Source organism: Aspergillus heteromorphus (assembly GCF_003184545.1).
Source record: "Aspergillus heteromorphus CBS 117.55 chromosome Unknown BO70scaffold_1, whole genome shotgun sequence".
Lineage (NCBI taxonomy): Eukaryota > Fungi > Ascomycota > Eurotiomycetes > Eurotiales > Aspergillaceae > Aspergillus > Aspergillus heteromorphus.
Window position 1 is genome coordinate 1,688,542 of NW_020290406.1, and position 20,532 is coordinate 1,709,073.

At 54.4% G+C, this 20,532-nt stretch overlaps 6 protein-coding genes across 6 annotated transcripts; 2 read left to right on the forward strand and 4 right to left on the reverse strand.

Annotated features, from left to right (window-relative positions):
• Window positions 1–649: 649 nt before the first annotated feature.
• Window positions 650–3,739, forward strand: BO70DRAFT_425204 (vacuolar protein sorting-associated protein 35; the record flags this gene model as incomplete). Its single annotated transcript, XM_025547659.1, has 5 exons — window positions 650–973; window positions 1,111–1,748; window positions 1,800–2,764; window positions 2,815–3,363; window positions 3,422–3,739. The coding sequence occupies exons 1-5, from the start codon at window positions 837–839 to the stop codon at window positions 3,737–3,739; spliced, it is 2,607 nt and encodes an 868-aa protein (XP_025404254.1). The 5' UTR covers window positions 650–836.
• A 1,847-nt stretch (window positions 3,740–5,586) lies between these two features.
• BO70DRAFT_425205 (putative stress response protein Nst1) lies at window positions 5,587–9,774 on the reverse strand (the record flags this gene model as incomplete). Its single annotated transcript, XM_025547660.1, has 4 exons — window positions 5,587–6,543; window positions 6,603–6,713; window positions 6,765–8,648; window positions 8,715–9,774. The coding sequence occupies 4 exons, from the start codon at window positions 9,772–9,774 to the stop codon at window positions 6,071–6,073; spliced, it is 3,528 nt and encodes a 1,175-aa protein (XP_025404255.1). The 3' UTR covers window positions 5,587–6,070.
• Window positions 9,775–12,038: 2,264 nt separating this feature from the next.
• Window positions 12,039–14,321, reverse strand: BO70DRAFT_13006 (AMP dependent ligase/synthetase). Its single transcript, XM_025538017.1, has 3 exons — window positions 13,777–14,321; window positions 13,309–13,725; window positions 12,039–13,259 (listed from the first exon to the last, which is right to left on the reverse strand). The coding sequence occupies exons 1-3, from the start codon at window positions 14,095–14,097 to the stop codon at window positions 12,252–12,254; spliced, it is 1,746 nt and encodes a 581-aa protein (XP_025404256.1). The 5' UTR covers window positions 14,098–14,321; the 3' UTR covers window positions 12,039–12,251.
• A 1,333-nt stretch (window positions 14,322–15,654) lies between these two features.
• Window positions 15,655–16,361, reverse strand: BO70DRAFT_13024 (uncharacterized protein). The gene has a single exon (XM_025538020.1). The coding sequence runs from the start codon at window positions 16,213–16,215 to the stop codon at window positions 15,757–15,759; it is 459 nt and encodes a 152-aa protein (XP_025404257.1). The 5' UTR covers window positions 16,216–16,361; the 3' UTR covers window positions 15,655–15,756.
• Window positions 16,362–16,455: 94 nt separating this feature from the next.
• BO70DRAFT_327737 (amino acid transporter) lies at window positions 16,456–18,495 on the reverse strand (the record flags this gene model as incomplete). The annotated part of the gene is made up of 7 exons (XM_025540711.1): window positions 16,456–16,688; window positions 16,748–17,026; window positions 17,085–17,903; window positions 17,960–18,098; window positions 18,162–18,201; window positions 18,260–18,291; window positions 18,344–18,495. The coding sequence occupies 7 exons, from the start codon at window positions 18,493–18,495 to the stop codon at window positions 16,527–16,529; spliced, it is 1,623 nt and encodes a 540-aa protein (XP_025404258.1). The 3' UTR covers window positions 16,456–16,526.
• Window positions 18,496–18,950: 455 nt separating this feature from the next.
• On the forward strand, window positions 18,951–19,800 carry BO70DRAFT_306022 (haloacid dehalogenase-like hydrolase). The gene is made up of 2 exons (XM_025540027.1): window positions 18,951–19,564; window positions 19,629–19,800. The coding sequence occupies exons 1-2, from the start codon at window positions 18,969–18,971 to the stop codon at window positions 19,753–19,755; spliced, it is 723 nt and encodes a 240-aa protein (XP_025404259.1). The 5' UTR covers window positions 18,951–18,968; the 3' UTR covers window positions 19,756–19,800.
• Window positions 19,801–20,532: the final 732 nt, after the last annotated feature.

Here is a 20,532-nt window from a genome sequence, read left to right on the forward strand (position 1 = left end):
CTACCTGAACCAAGCCTTAGGTTAAGTGTGGACCAGCCAATCAATAGTGAGAATGGCCAATGGTAAAGTCTAGTCGATAAAGGGTCAAGAGTGTATACTACCCCGTAAATGATGTTGATGTTGTTGTCTGGGAAGGACCTGGTTGTCTACCGTTCCTGCATGGTGATCATTCAAAAAGTCGAGGCCGACGGGTAAAGCATTACGTAGTACCGTGCGTAGTTGCCCAGTAAATTGCACATATGTCAATTAATTTGTTTTGTTGGGGTCTTCTCCATTTCCCCTGTTTCCCCCTCTTCTGGGTGGCAGCCCCACGTTCTGGCGGAGAACCCAGCTGGTCCCTGCGTTAGGGTCTCGGACTCTCTGGACCTGGAGATGCAGCTGGTGTCCTGCAGTGATTTGCGAGATTAAATCGTACTGGCACAGGAGGATCATAAACAGCTGCACACTGCTGAATAAGCGAGCGGTCGACCGTTGGAGCCTCCCCAAACGGGACTAGCCGCCTCGTGCGGTGACGTCCTTGGTACGGTACGGTACGGTAAGCCGCCGCAGCTCGCCATTACATAACCCGCGCCCCGGCCAGCCAGCCGTCCGACTTACTTACGTCCTGATCGCATGTCCGCATTCACATTCATCTCTCCTCCACTCTTGTGTTTTCCCTCCCTCTCTCCTGTCTATGGACCAGGAGCTGCCTGCTTTCCCTTCCTCCTTCCCAGCGCGCCGTCTTTCCCTATCTTCCCCCTCATTGAATCCCTTCCTCCGCCCCTCCCCCTTTCCGACCAGGTGTTTACCGCCCGATTCAACCCACTGACTCCAACTCCCCTCACATCACATCCACCATGGCCAGCCCGATAGCGCCCCCCGAAGACCAGAGCCGTCTCCTCGAGGAGGCATTGGGCGTCGTGCGCCAGCAGTCGCAGATGATGCGAAAATGTCTCGAGACCCCCGGAAAATTAATGGATGCGTTGAAATGCGGGTGAGCTTCAGCTGCGAATACCCCCTCTTCCACCCCCCCCCCCCTCCTCCAGGCAGCAGTGGATTCGGGGGGGGGGGGGGGGGCAAGATAACCCACGAAGGAGCTGCGAAACTGACAACTCCTGTCAATTGGTCTAGATCTACCTTGGTCTCCGAGCTCCGAACCCCCAGCCTTGGCCCGAAGCAATACTACGAACTGTACATGGCCGTCTTCGACGCCCTGCGACACCTCTCCGTGTACTTGAAAGAGAACCACCCCGTTAACCACCTGGCGGATCTGTACGAACTCGTTCAATATGCCGGAAACATCATCCCGCGACTCTACCTCATGATCACAGTGGGCACGGTCTACATGTCCGTCGAGGATGCCCCGGTGAAGGAGATCATGAAGGACATGATGGAAATGAGTCGCGGCGTGCAACATCCCATCCGTGGCCTGTTCCTGCGCTATTATCTCTCCGGGCAGGCGAGGGATCACCTTCCCACGGGCTCCGGAGATGGCCCGGAGGGCAACATGCAGGATTCGATCAACTTCGTCTTGACTAACTTCGTCGAGATGAACAAGCTGTGGGTCAGGCTGCAGCACCAGGGTCCTTCTCGCGAGCGGGAGAAGCGTATGCAGGAACGTCGGGAGCTCGAATTGCTGGTTGGTAGCAATGTTGTGCGACTCAGCCAGTTGGTCGACCTCGAGGGCTACAAGTCTGGTATTCTGCAGGCGCTGCTGGAGCAGGTCGTCCAGTGCCGGGATGTGTTGGCGCAGGAGTATTTGCTTGAAGGTGAGAGCGTTCTTTTTGTCGCGGAACTGCGAGGCTGATCCTATGACGTAGTCATCACCAAGGTGTTCCCTGATGAATTCCACCTCTACACGCTTGATCTCTTGCTGTCAGCAATTTCTCGACTCAACCCGCATGTGGACCTGAAGAAGATCGTAATTGGGTTGATGGACCGCCTGTCGGCCTACGCCGCCCGTGAGACTGAATCGTCCCTCGACTCCGATGCAAGGAAGCAGAAGGAAGAGGAAGCTGTCACGAAGCTCCTCGAGAAACTTAACGTGTCCGAGGAGACAAAGAAAGAGGAACTCGCTGGAGACGCAACTGAGGAGAATGGCGTTGAACAGGCCTCGAAGGAGTCGACGGAAACCACGAACACCACAGAAGGCGAACCCAAGGCCAACGGCGATGGCGACGAGAAGGCTGGCATCCCGGTCGATGTCAAGCTGTACGACATCTTTTACGAGCAAGTGGTCAACCTGATCAAGACCCGCGGCCTCCCCATCCAAGATACCATGGCACTGCTGGTTTCGCTCGTCAACCTGGCGCTCAACACCTACCCAGAGCGCCTGGAATTCGTCGACCAGATCCTCGACTTTGCGACCCGAGAGACTGCCGCGTATGCTGACCATGCCGACTTGCACTCCGCCCCGACACAGCAAAACCTCTTGCATCTCCTCACCGCACCCCTTCGTTCTTACGCCTCCATCTTTACGGGCCTGGCCTTGCCTCACTACATTCCGCTCCTGACCTCTCAATCTTACCCTACGCGGCGATCTGTCGCCGGCGAAATCGCCCGCAATCTTCTCAAGAACGGCACTCTGATCACCACACCCGACAATCTTGACCGTGTTCTACAAGCCTTGAGGGTCCTTATCAAGGAGGGCACTCAACAGTCTATGGGTTACCCTGGGCTGCAGTCTCAACGACGGGGTGAAACGGATGAGACCATCGAGGAGCAAGGATGGCTAGCAAGGATAATTCATCTGATCCGGGCGCCAGAGAACGACACCCAGCTGAAGGTAATCAACCATTTGAATTTGATGAAGTCCACGCTAACCCGCATGTCTAGCTCCTACAAGCAACCCGGAAGGCCTACCTCGATGGTAACGAGCGGATCAGATACACCACGCCCGCCCTCATCACCGTTTCGATACGCCTGGCGCGTAAACTCAAGTCCCGCGAGCACTACGATGACAACTGGCAATCGCAATCCTCGGCGCTTTACCGGTTCATGCACCAGTGTGTCAACAACCTCTACCAGCGCGTGAACCCTGGCTGCGCCGACCTGGCCCTGCGTCTCTTCGTGATGTGCGGAGAAGTGGCCGACCAGACGGGTTTCGAAGAGTTCAGCTACGAGTTTTTCGCACAGGCCTTCACCATCTACGAGGACTCCATCAGCGATTCCCGTGCTCAGTTCCAGGCCGTCTGCGTCATTGCCGGAGCGCTGCACGGAACCCGCGGGTTCTCCAAGGAGAACTACGACACGCTGATTACCAAGGCAGCCCTTCACGGAAGCAAGCTGCTCAAGAAGCCCGATCAATGTCGGGCCGTCTACCTGGCCAGCCATCTCTGGTGGGTCGTCGAGAACCCTCAACGAGGGGACGAGGATCCCAAGAACGTACGTCTCCAGACCGTCTCTCCGCTCTGCTACCATACTTAATCCTAACCCCAAACAGCTCTACCGCGACGGCAAACGCGTCCTGGAATGCCTCCAACGTGCCCTCCGAGTCGCAGACGCCTGCATGGACACCGCCGTCTCCGTGGAACTCTTCGTCGAGATCCTTAACCGCTACGTATACTACTTCGATCAACAGAACGAAACCGTCACTACCAAGTATCTCAACGGCCTCATCGAGCTCATCCACTCCAACCTGCAGACGGACGAAAACGAGCCCAACGCCAGTCTGGAGGGCCCGAGGCGTCACTTCCAGCGCACACTGGATTACATCCGAACCCGAGACTTCGAAGGCATAGTCATCGACGCAAGACAGTGAAGTGAAACGACCCCCGTATGAATGAGCGATCTTTCAACCCCCTTCCTCATGCTAGCCGCAAATATCTTGTTTTTATTCTTTTTCTTTCTTTTTTTCTTTCTTTTTTCTTTCTTTCTTTCTTTACTAGCCTCCCTTGTCTGTCTGTAAGATTCCCTTTTTATCTATCTATCTATTCAAGTGAACCAACTAGCTTAGCTATGCTATTCATGTCTGTCTCCACAGCACACCTTTCAATTTTCAATTCCCAATTCTCGATTCCTCTTACATCTTCATCTTCCTTTTCCCCCTCACCTTCCCCTTCCACGCTTTTCTTCTTCTTAACTTTGAGTCGAATATATCGATCAGTGTATTACCAATCATACCCTATCCTCCTCCTCCTCTTCTTCTTCATTTTTTTCTTCCATCTTCCACATTGTCTACCTACCTACCTCCCTACCTACCTATCTATCCTAGGGGGGACCCAATCCGAGTCGTATGATATCGATAGAAAGTTTACGTATTCTTCTTCATTCTTCTTCACTCTTCATATCCCATGTGTCTTATTCTTAATTTTTATATGTCTTCATTGTATAGGCATGGTAATAGGCATAGATAGGTATGATATATGGATAGGGAAAATGGGAGACTTTACTTAGTTTCTATTTCTAGTCTTGGAAGGGAAGGGAGGGCGAATGAGTGAGTGATGGCTTGTTTATTTTGGGTGTACTCCGCATAGTATTGTCATGCTTTGTATCACGGGTGGATGCTTAGACATAGACCGTGCGTGGTATACGTGCTATCTATCTTACTAGATAGATCGGTAGATAGATAGAAGGTGTATTGTATATAGGTGTACGTGTAGATATAGCTGAATATTATACTAGGCATTCATTCTTATCCATTTATTTCTCATTCTCCATCTATCTATCCCCCATTATCGACGGATCTATTCATCAGATCCCACATCCCAGATCCCAGCCATCCATCCATCCATCCATCCATCCATCCATCCATCCATCCATCCATCCACAACACCATATAGTCAATACCTACCTACCTAGTTAGTACCTTACACACCTAGTATACCTACGGAGTACCTTGGGTAGCAGTCAGTTTCCTTCCATATCCAGTAAACAGCCCGGTATAGGAATTTTGGCATCCCAGCCCAGAACACAACACAACACAACACAGTACAATACAATAAAATACAATAAAATAAAATACAATAAAATACCATACCTACCTACCTACCTACCTACCTACCTACCTACCTACCTACACCTACCTCACTTACCTACACCTACTTCACTTACCTACCTATTCACCTTTTAAATACGACTACATAATATAACCTCATCAGAGCTGGTCTACACACCTCAGAAGAAAGAAAGAGAGAGAGAGAGAGAAAGGTTCATCATCCCACAAAAAAAAAAGCCAGGCAGACAGGCAGACAGACAGGCAGACAGACAGACACGAACCAAACGAACTCTCACTTATCGATCCGCTCCGAAAATGCAATTGTTTCTTTTTAAAACAACGGAAGTAGGTTGGTTGGTAGGTAAGTAGATATTTAGGTATTTAGGTAGGTATTTAGGTAATTAGGTAGTTAGAACCTAAACGGACATGCATGGAAGACGACGACGAAGATGACGATGATGATGATGATGGCCAGGTTTCTAGCTAGGTATGGGGTTTGTTCCACGGGAATCGCTACATAAGGGGTTCAATCGCAGCAGGCACGCACATAACACACACACACACACACACACACACAAACACACAAACACGCACACACGCACACATGTACACATGCACATATGTAGATACATGTAGATACATGTACACCGGCACCGCGGATGGGTGGGTGGGTGGGGTGAGTGAGGTGAGTGCAAGCAAAAATAAGCAGACAATATAACGTACATGATGACATGATTGATGCCCGGTAATGTGAAGCGAGAAGAGAAAATGGGAACTTGAAAAGAAGAAGCCATTCATTGAGTTAGGGAGGGGGGGAGAGAGAGAGAGATAGAGAGGGAACACACGGCCTATGTATGTAGGTATGGAGGAGAGGGGTTGAGTATGTATAAGAGATGAGAGGTGAAGGGGAGAGAGGTTGGAAGAGGGAGGAAAGGGGAGGAGGGGAGGAGAGCGAGGAGAGCGAGATGGGAGGAGACGGAGAAGGCGTGTGTGTGTGTTCCCAGGTGGAGGAAGGAAGAGAAAGTAGACAAGAAGAGCAAAGAGCAAAAGGAGTATGAGTATGTCATCATGAGCCCAGCGCACTCTCACCACCATGGATATGGATGGCTGAGAGGGAAAACAAGAAAACAACAAAAACAAAAAGCCGGAGGACGCCTAGAAACCTGTGGGTGGAGAAGAAAACTGCCGTAGCACCGAGGGAGTCGATGTGCCGATGCCGCCAAACGCCGGAAGACTGCTGCTGGGGACGGGACTGCCGATTTCACCAGGCACAATGCTGCCTCTGTGCCCTGAGGACGCACTGTTGGTGTCTGGCTCGAACTTGACGAATTCGCCCGTCTCGTCGCTCCTGATCGAGAACGTCCCGCCTCCGTTCTGCGTGTTGCCCTCCGTATCGCAGATCACCAGCAATTCCTTGAGAGAGATCGAGGGCTCGCCGGGGGGTCGGAGCTGGTCCACCTGACGGAGGACAACGTTTACGTCGTGGTAGCCGCCGCCTCCCTTGGAGGGACTCATCGCGTTGAGTTGCTTGCAAGCTTGGATCACGAGTAGTCGTATTGTCACAGGGCGAGAGGTGTGAGCTCGGTGGTGGCCTCCAGGCGCGAACGCATTCGTCGACCAACCGCTCCCTGCATGATTTTGTCAGTCGATGCGCACCGAAATCAAATAGGTGAAGCCTTGAACTAACCAGGTCCGGTTCCCCATGTCGTTGTCCCAGGAAAGGGTGATGTGCCAAACGGAATTTGCGCACTCCATGTGCTGTTACCGGGACCGATGGGGAAACTACCATGCTTGGATGCTGCGATACTGTCAGCGCTTGCGTGGTGCCACTCGTTGACAAGGGACTCACTGAGGGGATCTGGGAACAGGGATGTCCCGCCAAAGCTGGCGCGTGTCGGCCCGGGAAAGCCCGGAGCGGTAGCGCCAGGGAGTGACTGGGACAGATGAGACGTAAAGGGAACATCGGTGTCATCCAAGAGAGCACTGCTACCCAGTTGCGTACTCAGGTGGTCCACATCACGCTGCGAAGGGCGGTTATTCTGGTCTTGGTGGGTGCTTGACGGACGCTTGATCGGGCTGGGGCGAGAGATCGGGAACGCATGCGTCTCCAGCGGTGACCGCTCGAAGGAGCTGGATGGATGCCTGGAGTGAGCATGCGACAGTCCGCTTGGCTGTGCGGAGAATGCACTGGCCATGGGCTGCTGGCTGTGGAACGGGAGACCGTGTCCCGGGTCGAGGGGAAAGCCCCGTCCCGGTGGGATCGGACGAGTTCCATTCATGCTTGGGAGCCCGGGAAGGCCATTCGGAGCAGGGAACCCGCGCAGCTGGTTCATCAGAGGCCCCGAGTGCGGTGGGTACGAGGGCAACTCATGACCGATTGGCGGGCGCGAGACTAGGCCCAGCCCCGGGGGGTTGGACGGCGAGAACCCAGGCGGGTGAGATCTACCGAGCGCGCCCAGAGGAGACAAGGGAGTCGACGGCTGGGGGTGGTGCAGCAGCGGTGGCTGCGCGTGGCCCTGCTTGGAGGTCACGCTCGAAGCCCCGGACGACTGCGACGGGCCCATCGATCGCGGAGAGATCGAGACCTGCGACGGCTCGGTGCTCGCCGGCTGGGAGCGCGGGGAGGACGAGTGGGAGCCCTGCTGCGAGGGCTGTCGGGGGCGGGCCGGGGTGGGAGCCTTGGGGACGATGGGGGTGGCGATGTGGAAGTGAGGCGACTGGAAGAGACTGGAGGGGTGCAGGTTAGGGCCGGGATGCGAGACTCGTTTGGCGTGGGGATCGCGCCTCTCCTGGCCCTCGTGCTCGGTCTTGGTTGCGGCCTCGCGGTCTCGCCTGGTCTGCTCGTCCCGCACCTTGCGCTCGCGGTCCTCCTTGGCCCGCTTCTCTCGCAGGTCGCGCTCGTCCCGTTCCTTCTGCCGGATCTCATCGCGTCGCTTCTTCTCCAGATCCTTCTGCTCGCGCTGTTTCCTCTCGGCCTCCAGCTGTCGCTCGCGCTCCTCCCGCAGCCGCTTCTGCTTGTCGGCCTCCTTGCGCGCGCGCTCGGCTTCCTGGGCTCGCCGCTCGGCCTCGCGCTTCTTTCTCTGTTCCTCCCGCTTCTGCTTCTGCTCCTCGAGCTTCTTCTCCTGTTCGGCTTTGGCAGCAGCCTCCTCCGCGGCCTTCTCCGCCTCTCGTCGCGCCTTCTCCTCCTCCTTGGCCTGCTTCTGCAGCTTCTTCTTGTCCTTTCGCTTCTGGGCCTCGCGCGCCTTCTTGGCTTCCCGTTGCTCGTTCCGGGTCTGCTCCTCCATGAGCTCCTCGATCAGCTTCTGCTGGCGTTGCTCGGCGACCTTTTCTCGATAGGCTGTCAAGACGCGCTGCTCGAACATGCGGGCGGCGAATATTTGGAACATTCGCCGGCCTTCCTCCATGCGTTGCTCTTCCGTCATGGCGTCCTGCAGAAACGTGTCAGCTTGCACGGCATCACCACCACCCGGCCAGTTCCCGGAGCTGACCATTTCATCTTCCTCGTAGTCTTCGTCCTCTTGACTATCGTAGTCCTCGTCCTCCTCGTCGTCGTAGTCGTCGTCGTCGAGAGGGCCGTGGTTGTGACCGCCATGGAGAGTTTGATGCGCGGCAGCGATGCCGTACTGCGTATCCTCTTCACGCTGCATCCGACGCTCGGCCAATTGCTCCATCATGTCGATGAAATGTTTCCCGTCGTTCTTCAAGAGATCGTCCGCAACCGTAAGAATCCCATCTGCAGGTGGTGAACAAGAATCAGCCTCGGCCCCAATCGATGTAGAAGTCCCCGTTTCCTCCCTACCTTTGACAGTTAGACTGTTCCCAAAGGCGAAGAAATCTGCGCGAGCTGCACGGGTCTCCTCGTCTTCGTATTCGTCGTCACTGTACGGTTCGTCGTCCTCGTCGTCCTCGTCGTAGTCCTCCTCCAGATCCTCGTCATCCTCGGGTAATTCGTGGATCCGGCCTCGGGAGGGATGGAACTGGCCTTGCGTGCGCGTATGTTGACCGGGCGATCGTAGGGGCGGTTGGTAGAGACGCGGGGGCGGGACCATGGGCGGGCCTTTCTCGAACGAGCCTTGGTTGTTATTGGCGTACTGCTCCAGCTCCTCGTAGTATGCGTCGTAGAGCACTTCCAGTTCCTCCTCGATGGCCGTCCTCTTCCTCCCACACACGGTACAGCTGCACGAGTGCTTCTGCTGCTCTTTCATCTTTTTCAGGACCGCGTCCTTTTCGACCTTGACGAGCTGCCGGCGCTCCTCCTCGCCGAGTTCGAGCCAGAACGTCTTGATGTTCTCTCGCTCCTCTTGCGTGGAGGTGTTCCAGATGCTGCGGTCCTTACTCGACTTCAGAAGCGCGTGGGCGCCCAGGTGCGGGGGGAGAGGCGGGGGAAGAGGATGCGACATGGAGACGGAGGGAGTCGACAACGGCGTGGAACTTTCATCGCCCATAGTTTGCGAACCCGTGCGACTCTTCTTGCCCTTCTTCTTTTTCGACTTCCGACCCGGGAGGCCGCCTTGCCCGTTGGCCAGACCCGGCAGATCAGTCACGTCGTGGATTTCTTCGTAGTACATGTCGGCGTTCGAAGCGACCTCGTCGACATCACGATCATCGGACGCATGACTCCCCGGCCCCGTGGGACTGGTTCCGTCGTCGTCGAGGAGGTCCGCGGGGACATGCCCATTTCCGAGCTGACGTTCCGCGGCCAAGCGAGCAGCCTGCTTCTGTCTACGCTTTTGCTTCTTGCGGTTTATCGGGACGGGCTTGGGGTCTGGGGAGGCGCGATGGGCGGCGGGGTCGTTCGGCGCGTGGGCCTCGCCGTTGGTGGTGTGTGCAGGGATGGACGTCGACGCAGGACCGGACATTGTGGCACCGGGATTCGGTCTGGGCGTTGGCGGCAAAGCCATGGGAGGGCGTCGGTCTGATGCTGCTCAGACACCGAGGGGCACGGAGGAGGAAGGCAGCGGAATTCTCAGTCTCCTAGGATCGTCCGGACCAAACACCATGCTAGGGAAAGGGTGCGGAGGAAAAAGTCAGCAGGAGGAAGGGCGGAGATAGCCACGCAGGAGGAGCACACGAAGCTCACCGGACCGCTGGTCGGGAAGAAGGAGCGAGAATAGAAGTCGAGGACGGACGAGGGGGCAACGGACGAAGCACCCAGGGTGAATCACTGGGGTCAAGCGAAAGCCCGCGGGTGGAGGCGCCCAGGTGAATTGTGATCCCACGGGGGGGAGCGAGGGCGGAGAGGGGTGGAAAGAACCCGGGCCGCACGCAGGAGGGGGGGGGAAGTGGGAAAGGTACAGGCGTTCAGTCAATCCCAGGCGATCGGGGGGCTCGGGGGGAAGGGAGGGGACAGCGATGACGGATGAGCGAGTGGGGAGACGGTCGTGAGTCGATTGAGGGTTGGCGACACGCGCTGCCACAGCCAGATGGGTAAAAGGCTGCTGATGATGGGTTTGGATGGTGGATCTTGACGCCGGGCGTTGGGCTCTGGATGGTTGCCGTGCCGCTGGCCGCAACTGGGTTAGCCGCCGCAAGCGAGCGCTGCGGCCTGGCTGCCTGCACCCTCAGGCAGGGTAACTAGTTAGTTATTGCTCCGGGCATGACTAAGCCAGTACCGCCGGTCGGCGTTTCTTCCTCGGAGTGGTTCGTTGCTCTCATCTTCCCTCCACTCCATACTCCATCCCAATGGAAGGAAACTACAGTCACCGTGACACTCAACCACTCTACTCCCCAAGTCTCAGTCTCAGTCCTGATTCACTCCCACCATAGAGAAGCATGGAATCAAGCGCCCTCCCAGCAGCCACGGGACCACCTGCTTAAGCGCCTTCGCTGTGCCACCCAGGCAAGCTGAGATGAGGGGAACCCAGCGGGCCGAACAACCCCCTCCCCTCCCCATGACATGAACGGTCATATGTTGTCGCTCGGGGTATCTGGCTTTGTCTGGGGGGGTGGGTTGCTGGCTGCAGCATAGCAAGCCAGCACCTCGGACGACCGTCGGGCTTTGCTCCCTGCCCCCCGGTCATGGACCTTGCTAGCGTCGAGGGCCATGCGTCCGCACGAGGCGGGCTATACTCCTTCCAGGCCGCCCGTGGCTTGTAGGCGTTCCCCTGCCGCGGGGTTGAGAGGGGGGGGAAGAAAGGGGACGTAGCGTTGGTTATGGTGACTGGGCAAGTCTCGCTTGGCTCTCCGAGCATGTTGTGTCTGTTTGTCCAACTACTGTGATGGTTGATGCTTGCAAGCTGCTCGACATGTCTTGGTGGCTTGCCCTATATGGAGGAGGGGTTGCGTGCGTATTGAATGGTTCCCGAGGGCGGTCGGACCAGGAGGGGAGAGGGGCGAAGGGGCGGTGCGGTTCTTGAGTCTAGCCAGGCCTTTCATTTCCTATTTCAGTGATCGGGGTAAGTCAAATGTAATAATGAAAGTAGTGTTTAGTGCTGGGGGAGTGAGAGTTACTGGATTGAGTTTGTCCATCACTGGAGTGTTGGATCCTTTCCGTGGGCTGCAGGGGTTCTGTTCTGGGAATGAGGCGGGCTCAAGTTAATTGAAGATGCAGTAGAAAATAACCTGCGAGATATTGATAGGGTCGATGAACTTTCCAATGGGAAGACCAGCTTCTTTTATTCCCCCTCTTCTCTTTCAATGGCATGGAATAGGGTAACATGCTGTATAGGACCAGGTTGATTCCCCGCAGTAAGGGTTGAATAGGCAGGGCTACGGGGCGTGTCTACACCCCAAACAGGGTGGATTGGGCCAATTAACTACCAAAACCGCAAATTGATTCGGAAAGACAAAGAAGATTGAACCCAGCACTTGGAATGGCTGCAATCCTTTCACTCATGTCTACATACAGAGCAGGTCGAGTTGATAACAGTCAGTGTCTACCATTTTGCCTGCAAATTTTAAAAGTGTTCTAGAACGCCTGCAAAATACCCGCAATAGCCCTATGAGATATCCCCAACCCAAACCCAGATCACACTGGTTCACGGCATTTCGCGCACATGCAACAGATTCAGTGTCGATGGTTATCCCTCAGGCCATGGCCACGGAGAATACTAGTGAACAAGAAGAGCTGGCTTAAGAGAGCCTCCTCCGTAAAGCATTCAGTGAGCAATCCCCTCGATGCTCTTCTGACCTGATGCCCAGTGTGGGATTGAGACCATAATCATAGTCATGTTGTTGCTATCGTAATTGCTTATTGGTGTCGTCACGGTCGTTATAATGGTCCATACAGCCTCGTTGTTTTCGAGGGCCAATGTCGCTGGTTTCCTCCTCTGCGTTTCAGAGCCTCCAATCCCTTTTTTGCCCACGCAAGTGGTCTTCAACCTGTGAGGTGACGAACCTATGTCGCAGCCAGCAGTTGATCTCCGCGCAATTCAACCTCTCTTTGATCCCCCGTATACTCGAGATCGTCGCCGCCACTGTCGTCATCGTCTTCCTTGAACGCCGCCGAGATAAGCTCCACGTATAGGGACTCGGTCGGTTTCCTCATGACCGTCCCTTTGGGGGTTCTGAAGAAGCCAACTTGTGATGGGCAAAGCACGATCCGCGATCGGTCAATCTTGGCGTATGGCGGCGCAATAGAATTGGCTTCTTGGACGGACGACCAAATAACGTCCAGCATTTCTTCTTTGGTTGTGTACGCGGCGCAGCTTTGCCTGGGCTCGATGAGGAGGACTGGTTCTGGACGGCCATTGCCCACGATCAAGGCCCCTCCTATATGGGGATTCCCTCGCAAGATTGCCTCCATGGGAATGGGCCATACCTTGGATTTGTTTTCTAGCACGACGATATCCTCCGTGCGGGAATGGAAGCGCCACAGGTTCGTTTTCTCGGGATGAGGCACAAATAGGTCTTTGGTGTGCCACTTGCGGAGATTGGGATAGTTGTGGGCGAATGACTGGTGTTTGCGAGACTCCTCGTATTGGTGCAGCACCAATTCATATACCCCATCCCCTACAGCTTGCATCTCATACCCCTCGGACGGATTGAACTCCAGGTACTCCCATTCTCCGGGCAGAGGGACGAGCACTTGGACATGGCAAAATTCAACAGAGCCATACATCTGACGCATCTCAGTTGCTTGGCTCAATTTATGCCCGACACTGGGTGCCAAAGCGCCGCCGCCGTATAGAATAAAATCTAGGCGCTGTGCTTCGTCGAATGCACCCGGCTCTACCATCCACTGCTCGAGCATAAACGGCGGCACATAGATGGCCCGGATCTGTGGCTGTTGCTGCAAAATGCTTTTCATCAGGGATCCACTTGGCGGGACAGAATGGGGTCCCATGACAAAAGCGGCCGCATTGGAGAATATCGGCACAAGCGTGGCGGCGTGGAGTCCCGCCAGCTACAATCCATAAGTACAGTAGCTTCAAAAGACGCATATCACGACTTACATGATAAGGTGGATAGGGGGCATAGTAGCGGCCAAAAGGGGAGAAGTTGAATTGCGAGGCATTCTGTGGTCGCCGCCCCTTCGGGACCGGCATAAATTGATCATTGTCGGCACAGGCGAGAGTGCCATGAGTGTAGTGCACCAGCTTTGGCTGGCCCGTCGTACCGGACGTGTGCAAAGTCAGGCAGCGTTTATCTTGCAATTCGGCAAAAGTGCCACCAAAGTGATATGGAGGTGCTTCAGACTTCAGCAACTCTGTCAGTCCGGGCAACTGCAGGCTCGACATGAATGGGTCAAACTGTTGAAGATTCTCTGCAATTGATGACATGACATCCGCATATATAAGGCCATGAACATCTGCCTCTTGGAGCAGGCCCAGATTCTGGATGGGGGTGTTTTGAGGCGATATGTACATTACCTATCCTCTGTCAGTATCCAATCGTCGACTTCAGGGACGATGGTCACGTACACTCCAACCGCATTTCATGAGCGCTAACAGCACGATTGGGTACCGGAGGTCAGAAGGGCCGACATAGGCCAGTGTCGTCCTTTTGAAGACGTCTTCGAAGGCGCGGTCAATCCACCAAGCCGTATAGTTCACCGCAGCGGCCATTGTCTTCATAGTGACATCTTCAAATCCGTCTGTGACATTTCCAGATCTAGGAATGGCGGCAAAGACACGATCGGGCTGCTCGTGAGCATAGTAGTCAACGATGTCGGGAAGCAGTCGCTGTCCTCTGAACTCCTCCGCACCCTGAGCCCACGACTCAGTGCCCTCGCGGAGGCCCATCCTGGAAAAAGATAGAGACCGCTTGCTTTCCCTGGCTATTGAGGTGCAATGGTATGGTGACACGGCTGCGACCACGGCTGAGGACGGGAAAGTGTGTCGTTAATGATCTGAGTGCCCGGGGAGATGGCCGCGGCGGGCTATTTTAACACGTTCGGTGGATGGTCAGAACCCCATCTGCGAAGGAGCCTAGCTCAAGCAAGGGCCACAGTCTGTATGTCGGGACGCACGTTTTCCCACCTCGTGGGCATGTGAATAAACTGCGAGTCTTAGACGCAAGACAGCCGTTCAGAAAGCTGGGCCATCGGTCCCTGTGCCCACTGCCCAAGACCTTGTGTCACTCACTGCCTGGGCCAGGAACAAAGAACGACCAACGCATTTCCGCGCAAAAAAAAAAAAGGCGGCTAACAGTCTCGCAGAGCAAACAGAGGAATCCGCCTGTACTGTATCTATGTGTTACCGGATTAGCGGACCGAAGGAAGGTTCAGTTGGCACCACCGAGTGTGGACTCGCTCGGAAATGGCCGCTGTCCCGCGCTCATGACGACTGGTGGGCCGCTGGAGCTGTACCACTAGTCCCTACCTCGTTTGTTTCGGCCCCCGTTGTACGGAGCCCTCCGTAACTATATGCGCCGTCTTATCATATGACATGGGTGATGGGTCAGTATCACCTTCTTTCTTTCGTTCTTTATGTCCCTCCCTCTGGGTGTGGGTGGCTCTCGTGGCACAATCGTCTCGACTATTTTCTTAGCGGGATGATTGAAGAACACTAGACGGTGCCGATCAGCCCGGCCCAGGTGCGGCCGCTCGTGGGACAGTGGGATGGCAGAAGAATGCTCCACAGTAGACTGACTACCTAGATAGATGGTATCTATCTGTGATGGTCTGGTTTCCAGATCGGCTGTTTTTTTTTTCGCCCCAGTGTATCGTCCTTACGCCGGAAACTGACACGTCTGGCAGCCAGTTCGACTGGGACTCGGGATGGGCGCCTCGACGGGCCGGTTCACGATGATTTGTTGTGGAGGCAGCAGGTGAATCCTTGCGGGATGATTGCCCAAACCGAAAGATAGGGCTCAGTCTAGATATCTAGAGCCGATGTGCAGTCCAATGGCCTTCGCAGCCCATTGGCCAATCTGTTCCCACCCTTCACCGTCAAGTCAGTCTCCGTCTCAAAATTTGGAGTTTCGGGCCCGTTGGAAACAGACGGTGGCAGCTTCAACGGACGCCGAAGGAAGGGCAACCTGTGGAAGTACATCGGCGATCTCCATGCAACCTCCGTGTGAGCCGTGATGCGGCACTGGAGTGGTAAAAGCAAAGTCCGCCGGGTCCAGTTTGCTCGATCTCAATGTTTTGATTCGCAGAGGCGGTAAAATAGTGCGCCATCCTGCGTGCCCGAGTCAGGACTCGCAAACCCCCCCAGATCCTGTCAGAGAAGGGGAAATCGGCCCTGAAGAAGATAATCGGTTTAGACTTTCCTCTTCAATCGCCTAGTAGATGTAGATAGATAACGGCTGCCAGAACTTTCCCGAATCGTCAGGCGGGTGGCCATGAACCGTAAACGCCTTTTTGACGCGATTGTATATATATTTTTTTGTCGACTTGTTAAGCGAAAGTACCGTCGCGGAAATGCGGAAGGAAGCCGACACTAAATGGAAAATCGTAATCAGGATTTGGGTGTGGTCGCGCTGACGTAGGTGGCCTTTCGGGCTTCATCGATAGTGTCTAGAATTATTGATTCAGCAGAGTGAGTATCGCTTTCGGGAATGGGGAAGAGAACCAACCGGCAGACCTTCAATATCGTCCAGTTGACCCGAGCACAGCCCGGGCCTTGTGCAGATCCTACACCCAGCAATCCTGCCTTCGTTGCCCGGTGTAGATATGTAGATAAGTATGTAGACATGCAAAGCCGAAGGAGAAGGGGTCCATTCGACCCCCTGTCCATGTCTGAGAAATCTCTGAAGCTGAGATGTACCTGCAACGAAAATATGCCCAACTTCCCCGTCGGTCTGAAGGCAGAAGAGGTATTTATCTGCAGTTCCTGCGAGTGGAGACTACCCAGACCTGCACGGAAGCCGCTCCGCTTGCTGTCTGGATGATGGTATAGACGATTGACCGGATCCATGCGAAAGGAAGGGAGCAAGCGGCATGGCGAGGAAGTCGGGATTCAAATGGCAGTTGAAAATTCAACACTGTGCCATTGCGCCGACCAATGAGTTGTTTCACTGAGTTGTGCAACGCCTCTTCCCCACCCAGCCTGTTATAAATAGCTGGCAGGATAACCGGTTTGGGTATGTCTCAGTTTTACTGATCTGGTGGTAATTCTCCGTGCACAAGGTCGGACAGTCTGTAATTTTGCTATATAATTCTCTATCCGGTGGCCTCTACAAGCCCACGCTTTGGCAGGAGTTGAATATCTACCCCAGAGCAGCCAGTCTAGCCAAGAACCAGACCCTTGATATGCTGGACAATCTTGTTGTCTGCCCGACTCTGTGTTTCGTAGCCAACAGCCGCCCTGGCTCGGTCCTCTTCGTCAAACGCAAGAGCCACCGTGAAATCCATGTCTGCCGGTGCGACCAGCTTCGATCGGTAGTAAATCTGTTTGGAAACAAATCAGCGGAGAGAAACAAGTCGATCTGTGGATGCTGAACGCTCACCTTGTAGCCGAAGTAATCCAGGAAAAACAGTGGGGCAGCTATGTAAGAAGAAAACCAAGACGTCGCGGATCCCTTTTCGCCAAAGGGAAAGCACGCCAGGTAGAATTCACAGCCTGCAATGAAGAGAATCACGACCAGGCCAAAATACTGCGCGTAGGGCGCTGTGCGGTCTCGAAAGGGGAGGGCCCCGGTGCTGAGGCCCTGCGCGGCGAGGCCACGTCGGAATTGTATATGCGAGATGAAGATACTGGACCACTGGAACAAGGCGGAAACGGACACCTGCGGGGAATCAATCAGAGATGCAACAGGATGAGCGCCCGTAGGGAATAGTACTAACCAGGGACGAAAACCAGCCGTACACGACAGCCCCCGTATCGTTGCAATTCAGATAGCAGAGGCCCCCTCCGAGAGCAAGACTAATGGCCAGAGAGACATACGGCCTCCCTGCAGAGTCTTTGCGGCCGAAGAACGGATGTATAATCGCCATGTCTGACAATGCTGCAAGACTGCGGCTGGCAATGTATGCACTGGTGATCCCACAGCTGATGACCGTCAGAAAGATGAAGCCGTTGATAGCATGTGCCAGCCACATCACGCCCGCACGCTCGATAGCAATCACGAATGGGCTCCCTAGAGTACCACTCCCGTTGATGAGGTTATCGTCATCATAAGGAACACACATGCCCACAAGCCAAATATTGACGACGAAGAATGAAAACATGCGCCAGAAGACTGGATAAACAGTCTTTTTGATGGTTGGGCGAGGATCCTTGGCTTCGCCAGCAATGACTGCGATATGTTCCGCCCCTCCGAAGCTGAAGAGTGCCTGTACGAACGCCTTTGAAATCCCCTTGATGCCGTTCTTAAACGCACCGGGATTGCGCCAGTAGCGGAATTCGATCGCGCCATGCGTAGCCGGGATGCCACCCGAAGTCATGATGATCATGAAGAAGATCATCAGGATGATAGCAAGGCACTTGATAAATGACATGACATACTCTACATGTCCGTAAATGCGAACGCCAAAGCAATTAGCGGCGGCAATGACCACCAGGAATATGGTTATATAAGCTGCAAGAGGGATGACTTCTGTTTGCGGCCAGAACTCAAGGACGGATACAGCTGCTGTGATCTCCGCAGGAATACAAATCACCCACTGTTGCCATTTATTAGTCGCATACACCCCGTCTGGGTGTTCAAGGGGCTCCTTACCGAGAACCAGAAGTTGATCCCGACCGCAAATCCGAACGCGGGCTCCACGTACTCGATGCACTGTCTGATGAATCCACCGTGGACCGGTTTAAATGTTGTCATTTCTCCAATTGAAGTATATTGCAGGTACACAATGAACCTGGCAAGCATCGTTAGCATATGTAAGTGACTGCGCAATAATAGAATATCGTGATATACTTACGCAGTGATTGTGTATGCAACGGCGATACCACCAGGGCCAGCTATGTTCTGTTGATTAGAGGTACGGATCATCTGCAGATTTCATAAAGGATTGCATACCATACTTCAACGCAGTACCTGTCCCAACCCATCTGAAACTTGTTAGTTAGATTCAGCCAACCGTACGTTAGGGAAAGACCCTACAAGCCAGTACCAATGCCAGCCCCGAAGGTCATCATCATGATCTGACGATGGCCAAGCGATCGATGATAGCCCACATCCTCATTCGCTCCCAAGAGTTCACTCACTCCCTTGGCAACGTCCGCCGCTTCAGGATAGGCCACTTTCTTTGTCATTGTTATGGTTGGTTACTCGAACTCGGAGAAGGTCGATGGGGAGAATATCTGGTAGCAACGGCGGGACTTTATACCCCGTTCGAGTGGCCATAGTGAAGACATAATGACCATTTAATTGGCCATCATGGCCGCCCTATCTGAAATAGGGACGGCAGTATGAAGTCTGGCATCGGCGATGATAAGACAGATCAGGGGGAGCGATAGGGACTCGCGGCGTTGGCAGCTGTTCTCCGAAAATTGGACGCGCGAGTCCGAACCTACTCTTCCATTCTTCAACCACCATATGGTGAAGATAAAACTGAGGTCGAATGAGGGCAAAAGTGGGGTTGCTGATCGTCCGTGTAGGGTGACGCATGGTGATCAGGCTTGGGTAGTGCTATAAAGAGGGGGTAGTAGACCGGGAGAGAGCTAACCCCTCAGACAAAGTTACTTTTCTGACCTTCCTCATATCACCTCCTCGACCTATCAGCGCCATGACCGGCAGCAAGAATGTGGTGTTTGACATCGTCGGCACACTGGTGTCGTACGACGTCCTCTTTGATGCCATCGACACGCAGTTGGGGGCCCGTCTCCGCGCAGAGGGGATTAAGCCGTCGCTTCTGGGGTACACCTGGATCGAGGTCGCGGAGCGTGAGTACACATATCTAAGCTTGTCGGGGCAGTATAAATCATTTGCGACCTGTTTCGAACTGCTATTCTACCGTATGCTTTATATGGCCGGCATCCAGGAGCCTCGGAGCTTTGCCACCGACAGCGATCTCAAGTTCATCATGAGCGAATACACCAAAATGGGGTTGCGTCCGGGAGCAGTCGAGTGCGTCACGAAGCTGCGCGATGCCGGGTTCACCGTTTGGGCGTTGACGGCTGGAGACATCGCAAGGGTGGGGGGTTATTTCGCCAACGCGGGTCTCGCATGGCCCGCAGAGAACCTGAAGTCGTGCGATACGCAGGGCATCGGGAAACCAGACTTGCGAGTATATCAACCGCTTCTCCAACAACTATCTGAGCACGCGCAGCCCTGGTTCGCTGCGGGACACATGTGGGACGTTTCGGCGGCTCGCCGTGCGGGGTGAGTGCCGCTGCGATAGGTGACTTGTTATCGTGACAGACTCGGTTACTCACAATCTGCATAGATACAAAGGGGCGTACTGCTCTATCTGGGAGAAAGAGCCCATTGTGGAGCTGTTTGGGGAGATGGAGGTCATGGCTGCGACTCTTCCTGAGATGGCCGACAAGATCATTGCCGCACAAGGTGTGTGAGTAGAGAGAGAGATGACGGGCTTTGGTGGAGAGAGAGATAGACATGGCTCTAGCTTGGTGTGAGGAGCACCTTCAGCTGGAGATAGGAGATAGATAATGATAGCCATCTATTCTCTCGGGACACCGGCCTTATCTTTCTTCTCGAGGACGTTATTTCCTCTTCGGGGACATGATCTGCTGTGAGTTCTCTGAGCAGCGACTGGAACTGTAAAGATGGGAGCGATGCCCAAGCTGTACTTCATCTGAGAAGTATTCCGAATTTCCGACTCGGTGCCTGCAGGCAGGTTTAGTTTCTCACAAGGAAAGCTCTTGGCATCAATCGTAAGTAGATATTGCCTACAACAGAGGGTCAATTATTGTACTCTGTCCGAACTAGCGAGGTAGCATTTTGCTGAGTGGACACAGGTCGCGGTGCCTCGAGTGTTGGGAAGTAAAGAAAAGAAGGAACCCGGATTCTGATTGGCGGACAGTCGAGACTGTGAAGGCCACGTGACATATTATCCTCTTAAGCCAATCACCGGCTTTCTTTGAGATCGCACGGTTGCTGGGCTATGAACAACGATGATACAATTTTAATCTTGTGCAGAAGACTGACTGATTGCCACGTACCTCGCCACGCGATCATTGCCTAGATAGGCAGGTATCCTCCAGCCAGTGCCTTGTATCAAGTACAGCATCAACCACAGGTACCAGAGCCAGGGTGCCTGTTTAAACCAAGCTCGGTAATTCCGTCCGCGGATTTGTCCGGGCTCCGCGGACGCTAAACCCGATTATCTC

Excerpts from the sequence above, each read along its gene's own strand:
- BO70DRAFT_13006 (XM_025538017.1), bottom strand. The coding sequence starts at position 14,097 with ATGGGCCTCCGCGAGGGCACTGAGTCGTGGGCTCAGGGTGCGGAGGAG. Across the intron at positions 13,726-13,776 it reads TCATGAAATGCGGTTGGAGT|GTAATGTACATATCGCCTCA; the intron begins GTACGTGACCAT and ends GACAGAGGATAG. Across the intron at positions 13,260-13,308 it reads CCCCCTATCCACCTTATCAT|CTGGCGGGACTCCACGCCGC; the intron begins GTAAGTCGTGAT and ends TATGGATTGTAG.
- BO70DRAFT_13024 (XM_025538020.1), bottom strand. The coding sequence starts at position 16,215 with ATGGATCCGGTCAATCGTCTATACCATCATCCAGACAGCAAGCGGAGC.
- BO70DRAFT_306022 (XM_025540027.1), top strand. The coding sequence starts at position 18,969 with ATGACCGGCAGCAAGAATGTGGTGTTTGACATCGTCGGCACACTGGTG. Across the intron at positions 19,565-19,628 it reads TCGGCGGCTCGCCGTGCGGG|ATACAAAGGGGCGTACTGCT; the intron begins GTGAGTGCCGCT and ends CAATCTGCATAG.